General features: G+C 38.8%; 1 protein-coding gene and 1 pseudogene across 1 annotated transcript in view; both read right to left on the minus strand.

Moving 5' to 3' along the window:
• LOC105292306 (laminin subunit alpha-3-like) overlaps window positions 1-10,622 on the minus strand; it is a 171,503-nt gene that overhangs the window by 96,193 nt on the left and 64,688 nt on the right. The window contains exons 4-7 of the mRNA XM_023530840.1: window positions 5,480-5,597; window positions 4,656-4,774; window positions 3,343-3,513; window positions 692-783 (exon numbers count right to left, since the gene is read on the minus strand). Coding sequence (XP_023386608.1) covers window positions 692-783; window positions 3,343-3,513; window positions 4,656-4,774; window positions 5,480-5,597 — 500 coding nt within the window. The remainder of the gene's footprint in view (window positions 1-691; window positions 784-3,342; window positions 3,514-4,655; window positions 4,775-5,479; window positions 5,598-10,622) is intronic.
• LOC111739948 lies at window positions 860-976 on the minus strand (annotated as a pseudogene).

Raw genomic sequence — 10,622 nt, forward strand, 5'->3', positions numbered from 1 at the left:
TGAATCTTATTGTATGTGGAAATATACCTCAATTAAAAACAAAAAAGGGTACACCCATGTTCATAGCCAAAAGGTGGCAGTTGCCTAAGTTGAATGGATAAATAATAAAATATATAAGTAATAAAATATTATTCTGTCTCAAAAAGGAAGGAAATACTGACACATGCTATAATGTGGGTGAACCCTCATGATGTTATGTTAAGTGAAATAAGCCAGTCACAAAAAGACAAAGATTGTGTGATTCTACTTCTGTGAAGTAACTAGAGTAGTCAAATTCATAGAGACAGAAAGTAGAATGGTAGTTGCCAGGGGCTGTGGGGAGGAAAGAATGGAGAGTTGTCATTTAAGAGGTATAGAATTTCCGTTTTGCAAGATGAAGAGTTCTGGAGATTGGTTGCACAATGTACTTAACTCTCCTGAACTGTACACTTAAAGATGGTTAAGATGGTAAACTTTATATTGTGTGTATTTTACCGGAAAAAAAAAAAAAAAAGGAACAAGGGTTTGAAAATTAGACCAGGGATGACAAGTTTTATTTCTCTTGGCAACTCTAATTAATTATTTGTGCCTGTCTGGGGCATCATCTGGGTGAGGCGAGGACATTAGAGATATTTAATGGGATGCAAACATCCACCGAAACAATTAGACTTATTCATAGCAAGGCTAAAAGCAATCTGTACAATGTACTTACAGTTTTTCAGGATTGTTTGCATTGCATACTTCAGCATGGCCGTTGCAAACACACCGCCCACCAATGCTGATATCCTTTATGCTGTAATAATACTATGCAACAGAAAATAAAATGCGTCAGTTTTACTAAATGGCAACATAAACTTTACTAAACTTTTTTTTTTTTTAACGCCTACAACCTGGTCTTCTTAGGTGGTCTCCCATCCAAGTACTAACCAGGCCTGACCCTGCTTAGCTTCTGAGATCAGACAAGATCGGGCTTGTTCAGGGTAGTATGGCTGTAGACAACATTATTAATCTTTAACTCATGGTTTGTACTGACCCTGTTTGTTTTGTCCTGTTCTCTTGAGCCTGCCTTAACACTAAGGGAGCCACATTTGGATGTAACTTGTCTTACCAAAAAAATGCATTCCTCAATCAAACTTAATAGCATAATGCTGAACTTGTACATATTTAAAAATCAAATGCTTTAGGCATAAAGGGAAAAGAATCATACCCTATAGCCTTTTGGAAAGGGATTAAGTACTTCCTATATTATTTTTTAATGTAAGTCTGGGTTTCAAAAATTGAATATATTTTTTTACCGAAAATAAAATTTTACAGCAAAATTTTTGCACCTAGTATGTGCAAGCTCCAGGAAGGGAAAGAATATTTACAAAGATGGATCAGATACAACGCTGAGTCTGGCAGGGACCACCAGCAGTTGATAAAGCCTTGCTAGCTCAGAGTTAATAAGGCCAAAGGCCGGACAGAGCGAGCTTCGTATCCAGCCGAGGATCAGCCACTAAACCAGGCCACAACTATGGCTAGGTCATCATATAGACAAGGCATAGCTCTAGTGTGTTGGAGGCCTCTTCACTAGCAACAACAGGTGGCACTGTCTGCCAGCTCCCTTACTTCTCAGATTTGGTGGGAGATGCACAGGATTTGGCGAGTAATTTGGGGGCTGTAGAATAATCTTTCTCACTGGGATCACACTGCCTGTGAGAAGAATACCTGTCAGTGAAAAAGTGTTTCAATTCACAAGGACAGGAGGGTTCTTGTAGCTTTCTGTTGTTGTGGCTGAGATTAGTCATCTTAAAGTGCCCTAGTCACTTAATACTGGGGTTCTGCTCTGATTTCCTCTTTAAAAACTGTTTTAAGTGTCTAAGCTTCCTGGCACTGTCTTACTTTGAAGGATTAACATCTTCTCTTGTAAATCTGGATAAATTCAGTATTCGAGGGCTTTCTGTGACATGTTAATACTCAGAGGCTTCTGTGCTGATCACCATGGAAGTTTCTCTTCACATATGGGATAAGGGTGGCAGCAGCAAGAAACAGAAGCACACAATCAGCCTTCACCCCAGCAGCACGCAGGCTGCGTGTGATAGGATAGCTCATATTCTGTTCCTCCATTCAGAGAAGCAACGTAGATTGGGGGTTCAAGATTGTATTTGTTGTGTGCTCCACTAAAAATCACTTAATAGAGGAGACTGCATGCTCTTAGGTGAAAAGAAATATATACACATCTGAGAACAAATCTTGCAACACCTCCAAGACAATTAAAGTAAAAAAAAAAAAAAAAAAGTGGTGCGGTACATTTATGGAGGCTTCAAAACACCTGGAGGAATAGAAACACAGTCCAGCTACAGTTTATCAGAAAGCCCAGGCCACCAATATGCAAGATAACAGGCCTTTCTGGAAAATGCTAAAGGCTATAGTGCAACTTATTTTTCTCTCTCCCTTCCTTTCCCAGCTCTCTGATATTACCTACATAAGAAACCAAACTCTATGAGATGTGCTGGACATCTTCCATTCACCCTTCCAAGTTCACTCTCCACCTTTTTCCATCTTGCCCTTTGCATTGGAGCTGAACTTTAAGGGCTGCAATTAAGGGTCTCTTGTCCTATGGCTTCCTGTTGGGCTTGCCCAATGGGAGGCATCAGCAGGAAATCAGAGAGTGGGAGAAGAGTGAGCTCAGGGTATTTATTCTGATGGCTCCCTCTGTGCCCAGGAGACACTAAGAATGAGAGACGTTCAGGCTGTATATCCAACACAGTAGGAGTGCTAGTGCTCACCAATGTCTATGTCTCTTCTACTTCAACTAGATTACATTACCCAGCCTCCCACATCTGCGTGGGTCTGTACAACCCATTCCTGACAATGGAAGTGACCTGTGTGGTTAAGAGCATATGGGTCTTCTTTCTCCTTTCTCTCTCTCTCTCCTCATCTGCTGACCAGATGCAGGGAATCCAGAGGAGGACTCTGAGGCCCTACAGGATGCTATGCCTCTAGATAACAAGGCCTGGTTCCCTGAATGACTGTGTGAAGCTGACCCCACCTGCTGGGCACATTAGACCGTCACATGAGCAAAAAATGAAACTTTATTTTGTTAAGCCTCTAAGACTTGGGAATTGTTTGTTATAATATCAGACTAATACCAGGCTGGCTGTCATCTCTTGCCTTTTATCTTCTTTGAATGTAATGATTTTTCTTCAACAATAAAACTTTACTATTACACCTTGTATTTCAGATAAGAACAACTCCTACACATACACTATTCCTGGCTGTAAAGTTTACATGAAAGAGTACAAGGCAATTAATTTGGTAAGCTAAAAAAAAAAAAAAAAAGAAACAAAAGCTGCTGCAGAGGCACTTAAAATCACTGCTCACCCGCCGAGTGACAGTTGGATCTCGCTGTGCTTTGGAGATGAGGTGTCCAAGAAGGGTGTTAGTTCGGAGAAAACGCAAGCGGATATTTGTTGCCTTGGTGAACTCCCTCAGAGTATGAGAGAAAGTAAAATTTTTTGCACCTGGACGACCATTTATCAAGGACACCACAACCTAAAATAACCACATACACACATAAAGGAGGATAAGTCCTTTCACCAAAATTTAGCTGCAAGTATCTAAAAACAACTCATATGCCCAAAGCACAAGGTTTCTTTGAGCTAGTAGATGTCTGTAGGTGGTCTTGGATCTCTATCTATGTTTATTTCTAAAAACATTACGGCTAGTTCCATTTTCCGTTTGAATTCTGGCAATCTGTCCTTAAAACCAGGGCTCTCGGGAGATGTTATTTAATTTTCAAACTCTTTGTTCTATCAGTGTAGTTGTGGGGCTGTAATACAATGAAATGTCGAAAGTATAATGTTAAAATATATAAACATAAGGAAACAACTTTTTGTCAAGCTGCATCAAAGAAACAAAGCCAAAGTAATCGAAAAATCTAAATAAGGTTGAAAAAGGAAGTCTCTGGCTATAGACAGTGAAGGAGATTTGAAAAATCTATATAAAATGAAGGTCCCAACCATTCGAGATATGGTGAGTGCACCACTCATTGTAAAATACTGGATAGAGCTACTCAAGAAAGATATTTCTGCCTAAATAGGGGGACCAACACCCTTTAAAGACATTTTTTGAAACTCACTTCATGCTCATTATGGCCTCACAGTTTCCATGGCATTCTCCTCTGTTCTCCTCACCTGTTTTCCCACCTCCCCTAACAATAGTCTGGTGACTTCACAAGGAATAAATGCAACCCGGAAGAGCAGCCATTCTTTTCTCCCCAACCAATGATCCCAAAGGGATCAGGGATTATCACTGCCACCCAAAGGGATCAGGGATTATCACTGCCACCTACCCCTCATCTCCTCACTTTACAGGGATAATGTGTTTGTGAAGCAGTGGGAGGGATCTTCACCTCAATTACTAGAACCCACTTTCTAAATATTGCACCAGAAAAAGAGAGTCCAAGACCTGTGGGCCTTGAATCCGGAATGTGGACTCCCAGAGGAAAATCAAAGACCTCAGAATTTCCAATGTTAATGATACCTCAATTTAAAAAAAAAAAAGCAAAAAAGCACTGGTTTTCATCATGATCTCTGTCAGATTTCCTTGAAAGTGCAAGTTTTGCTATTATGAAACATTGAAATTTTCATGTTTATTTCTGAGTCTTATCTCTATGGCTTCCCAAATCTACTTACCTCACCATTTTCCAAAGGTACAATTCGGGAATATTCAGTAGTACAAAGCACATCATCATCTCGTGTGATAGCTGTATTTGCCGCCTGCCCAAATTGTTCCAAACAGTCTACTTTAGAATCTAGGAAGGAAATATTTTCATATTATAAAATAAAACATTATCAACTTGTTGTAAATACCTTAAATAATTCTGTTTCTTTAAGAAAATACACAAAAAAGCACAGAAACATTTAAAATTTTAGATAAAAGCTTAGAGTGAAGTTTTTAGACCATGAAAGAAAATACCAAGCTGTTTCAGCCCACTGGACTTTCAAAAGCAACGTTTGGAGATGTAGTTCTAAGTTCTCACTCCTCATTAGGTAAGCTTACTCTCTGAGGAGCATTGATGGAAGACCCAATGTTTTTATAGCAAAATTCCTGTCCACCCCAATTCATCAGACACTGACATTCTTCATTAGTGAAAATGATAGGGTCAAGGTAAGTTATGTGAAATGTAGGCTCCATAAAGATAAAACTAAGTTCCTAATTCTGCATACAAAGAAAAGGACTGGAGCTCTGCCCCAGTTACAGGTACACTATTTCTCCCTAAATAGTGTCAAGAACTGTTAACATAAAAGGCACTTCAACCTCAGTTCTGGATGTGTACCCTTGCAACTAATGCACACATGCCTGAGTAATAGGGATGTTTTGAGGATAATCTAGAAAGTTAAAATCGACCAGTCCCTAACTAGCCACACTGAGAGACTAATTTTCTAGTTAAATCCAAAGTCTCAATCTGCTGCAAATAATTAAAGCCCCTTATAAAGTAGTAGGCAAGATTACTTACGAGCAAAATATTGCCAAGGTGAATAGGTGCTTCCAAAGTCTACAGATCTTTCCAAGACCCAAAGATCAGGACGAGGAGAATTTGCAAATTTGATTAAAATATAGGCCACATGGAAAAGCTGATGAAGCAAAGGAGATACAGTTATTAAAGTCATCTCATCTACCCACAACCTAGACCATCTCTATATGGTGCTGACTGATTCCCAAGGCCACACATATAGCCACACCTCTCTCAAGGTCCAGATCCCATTTCTAACATCTCTACCTGGGCATGGTTCCTCAAACTTATTATGTGCAAAACCAAATCATTTTTCTTTCTACATCAAATCTATACAATAATCTTTGTCATACTTTTGTTCATTATACTCTTATATTTAAACTAGTCTACACAGCATCTTAAAGTCTATACCTTCAAAGAAGTCTGATGTCAAGCAACAGGCATCATCAAAAAAAAACCCAACTTATTCAATAATTTATGGTTTAATCATTAATATGTTCTAGGTATCATGTTAAGCACCTCTCAAACATTCTTGCATTTAGGCCTCACAATAATGATGAGGAAAGTGTGGCTTCAAGAGGTTACATAATGTGCCCACATCTTGCAGGTGTAAAAATCCTGAGCTTACGTGTATCCTACTCACTGACCATTAACTATGCCACAGAACCTATCAGGTACTTAATATCTGACCTGTTTCATCTTAGGAGAAATAAATTGTCAGATAGTTCCAAACATCGTTATTTCTAAATATGCTAAATTTCCATTATAGGGAGCCTGGAGGTGGGGAGCTACGTTATAATACATCTCAAGGGTTATTTGAATGCAACTGTTTTCCAAAGTTGCACTTTCTCCCACTGAAAATCCAAATAAATGAAACAGCCTCATGGCCTCAGAAGACCACTCTCTTTGTTTCCCTTCATCATACTCTGAGATAATGTGTGACCCCTTTGACAGCAGATAATAATCCCAAAGCTAGCATCAGGTGGAGACAGGCCACAGTGTGTCCTTCCCTTTGTTATATGAGCCTGCCACCCACACCTAATTTAATAAGCTCACTGATTCCACCAACTCATCTGCCAGCACCTATCAGATAGGGCATTCCACCTTAAACTGTTTCCCTCTCATTTTCACCTTAGGAACCAGTTTCTGAGGTTCCTTAGCATATATTTACGTGCCCTGACTACCGGCAGTGTGCATTCTATTTTTTCTGAGCCCGTTTGCACTGACAGACTTTCTCGAGCACCACCACTGAGGTGTAACTTGCAGCTGATTCTTGCCAAGTGCTCCAGTTCTGTGGCAAATCTCTGAGATTTAGATTCAAAATGTCGCTGTGAGGCAGAGTGAGTGGTGTCCAAAGGGGGTTCACAGCCGGGTTCATGCATGTTAAACCAACAGATATGGATTTATTCTCTTCTGCTTGATAACTTAAAATTATGTGCCTTTTAAATGGCTCCTTCTGCTAAATTTCTATTATCAGTTACTTATGTTTGCTCTTTGATGACTCAAAATACTTCAAGGCATGCATGACTCATGCTAGAGACTCAGTGATGTAAACGAGGGCCCTTTATGAAGCTGGAAAGTACCAGGCAATGGAGTCACTGGAGCAGAAAAGCAAAGGCAAAGTGGCGCAACTTTCAGAGAAATAACAGCTACACACATACACACACGGTGTTATTGAATCTTTGAAAGTAAGTTTCAGACATTATTTCAGCATATATCTCCCAAGAAAATGGACATTTCTCTTATATAAACTCAACATTTTGATGCCTAAGAAATTATACCATTTATACAAAAATCTTATCTAATATACTGTCCATATGCAAATTTCCTTGATTCTCCTAGTAACACCCATTGTATATTTCCAATCCAGGATCCACTCAAGGATTACATGCAGCATTTACTGTCAAGTCTCCTTCATCTTCTTCAATCGAGAGCAGCCTTTTCACGGTTTTTGTCTCTCCTAACGTTAACATTTGGAAGAGTCCAGATCCTTACTATCCTAAAATGTTCCACAATCTGAATTTGTCTGATTGTTTTCTCATGATCCAATTCAGGGTAAGCATTCTGGTAGGATTACTACTTGTGTGACATATTCCTCTCATGGCATCATACCGGGGGCTCATGACGTCAGGTTGTCCTATTAATAGTGATGCTGTGTTTGGTCACTTGCCTAAGAAGATGTCCACTAGATTTCCCCATTATAAAGTTATCTTTTTGACTTTGTCATTAATAAAGAACCTGTGGAGAGACGTTTTAAAACATTTTAATCAACTAAATTATAAACATTTCCCACTATCAATGTAAAAACACAAACATGAGTTATAAAAAATAAGTTCCAAAGTAAGGAACTAAATAAATTTCCTTTATGGCTGCTGCCCATTTGAAAATTTTATCCAATGAGTTAATTTTATAGAAATGCTTTAATTGAGAAGAAAGATGCAGATTGAGTGAAATTAAACTCCATTTTAGTAACCGTGTTTGAAAACTTTTTCCAAAATGAAGTACAATCCTCATAAAACAATCAAGCCTAGTGATGAAAATACAACTCAGCTGGCCTGAAAAAAGGGATCCTTTTAATCCTGGTCCAAATTGCACATCTGCTAATGGCTCAGCAAGGGTACTTCTTTCTTGTGGGTTTATTATCATCTGTACCATAAAACCCAGACCCTGGCACCATCAAAAGCAAGTGTTGGGAGAAAAGTCACCTTGTCCTTCAGCTCCTCTTACTGTTTCCCAGAAGCACCTGCTCACCTGGGAGGAGAGAAGGTGGATCATTCCAGAAACTTACAGGAAGGGACTCAAGAGGTCCCTAGTTCAATCTTTCACCCAAGGTAAGAAACTTCACCCTTCAATCTCTTTTTGAGAAGTAACCCACTGCATTCCTGACAAGTTCAAGCCATTCTATGTTTCCTCGGTATTTTGTTAAAACTTCCTTTCATGAGTCTTCGTCCCAGCCTTTGAAGCATCAAAGATAGCTACTGTTTATCCCACATGACAGCCTGCCCAGAATTTAAATACCAACACCACCTCTCCCTATATATTTTTTAAGGAATTACGATTCAAGACAGCAGAAGGCAAAGATTAGTATAAAAACTGGAAAGGAAAGGAGAAATAAAATTCCTAAATGAAATTTGAGTCTCAAGATTTGGATCATGCCAATAACTTAGAAAATAGCAAGCCCACTATTTTTTAATGAACGATTTCAAGAAAAAAAAAAAATCAAAAGACAGGGAAAAGTTGAAGCACTTGCATCTATATTTTATTACTGACGGATTTTTAACTCTGTAGAATAAAAGATCGATGACATATCATATGATATGCCCTCTTTGTGAACATCGATCATTATTCCCTAAGTAGACTCAAATTTAGAACTTGCGACTAAAGTATGTTACTCAAGAGCATTTTATCCATAATAATTTACAAAGTTGATGGTGATTTTAAATAAGCTGAAGCCCACTGGAATCCAAGAACTCTGAGCTCAATTTCATATAGAGTCTTATATTTTACCTTACTCCGTGTAATTACTTTCACTGTCATGGAATATTTTTGTCTAGGGCCTGATGCTCCTTGTAAAACTCACTTTTTCACATTCACGCTTTTTTTTTTTTTTGCTAATTTACAAGAAAATTAGATATGACATTTGGTTCACTCACTGAACTGATAAGTAGCCTAAGAATTTTTCTGACAAACGATACAGGACAAAGGAAATAATATAGTCATGTCCTTCCAAGACAAAGAAATTTAACTAAAGACTCTAATAACCAGCAACCAAGTTATTTAAATCTTCCTTGAATCTATATTATTTTAGACTCAACAACTCCTAAAAATATATTGATTTTATATATTTTATATGTATAAGTGACATACACCATGACTTCAACAAAATATTTCTCAGCAATGATAATTTGTCCTAAATCAGATTCTGGATAATGTGATCATCATTTTTCTTAAATAATGCTACACTCTCCACAATGTTCCAGTCTCCTCTTCTTGGCCAATATCTTCTCACCTAAAGAGTAATATTTCTGGCCTGCACTCACAATGGCCCTGTTCTACTTAGTTGTCATATCTATTTCTTTCTCCCTCTGTTACATCTTTCTTAGGTTCAGCACCCATTGCTAAATCAGCTTTACCTAAGGCTAAAACTATCTTTTTGGCTATGTTTCTAATATCCTTACTAAGGACAGGGTACTTCAGACACTTTTTTGACAACAGCTGTGCATATCTATAGCGCTTAATAATGGTCACTTAAATTGACTCAACATCTTCATTTTTATTAGTTAGCATATTCTTTTTTTTGTTCTTGTTGTTTTTTTTGTTTTTGTTTTTTTGAATGAGTTTTAAGCTGAAGTGTCGTTTCAAATCAGCTGGGCCACAGAATAAATATTCTTCTTAGAACTCCACCCTTTGAGCAAAAGCTGTTTTTTACTTTCTGAACACTAAATCCCCCAGCATGGAAGTTCTCAAAGGGGGTGGACCACCCTTTGAGATAACTATTTTATTTGTTATTATGCATCTCAGAGGCACCAACCTGCACTCTAAGAAAGAACACAGCCAGTTCCAGGTAAGAAAGCTGCCCTGGATTTGACATAAGGCACTCATGTCCAGAGTGTGGCTGGAGAGGGGGAGGTGTTCATCTTTAGTTTGTTGGACTTCCGAGGATCTGAATGCCCTTCCCACCTTATGAATCTTGCTGGGGACAGAATGCACTGCCAATTTTAAAAGCTGAAAATATCAACTTTTCTGGCTCCCCCAGCAGTAAGGAAGGCAGCATGGGTACATGACCCAGACTCAGTGAATTGGATGTCTCCTAACGAAAATTTGCATCTACATCAAATGATGTATAAAGGCAGGGACGCTGAAGAATTCTTTCTAGAAGCAAAAAAGATGGCAGCATCATCTGGCTTCTAGAGACAGTGGCTGGCCCCAGCAGAAGTGTACTGAGTCCAGAGTCCAGGTGCAGGGCTAACTGTGTCACCAGCACCAGCTGCAGAAAATAGCATTCAGCTGTAGCTATATCCTCACAGAGGAGACTGTGGTTCTGCCTGCAGCCTCCTTTGCTTCTGCCCATTTTCTGAGTCTCTTCAAACCTCCAACCACCCCCATCTCCACATCTTCCTCCTCTCTGGAAGGTGACTTTTTCTCT

The sequence above is a fragment of the Pteropus vampyrus genome, unplaced genomic scaffold, assembly GCF_000151845.1.
Source record: "Pteropus vampyrus isolate Shadow unplaced genomic scaffold, Pvam_2.0 Scaffold55, whole genome shotgun sequence".
Classification (NCBI taxonomy): domain Eukaryota; kingdom Metazoa; phylum Chordata; class Mammalia; order Chiroptera; family Pteropodidae; genus Pteropus; species Pteropus vampyrus.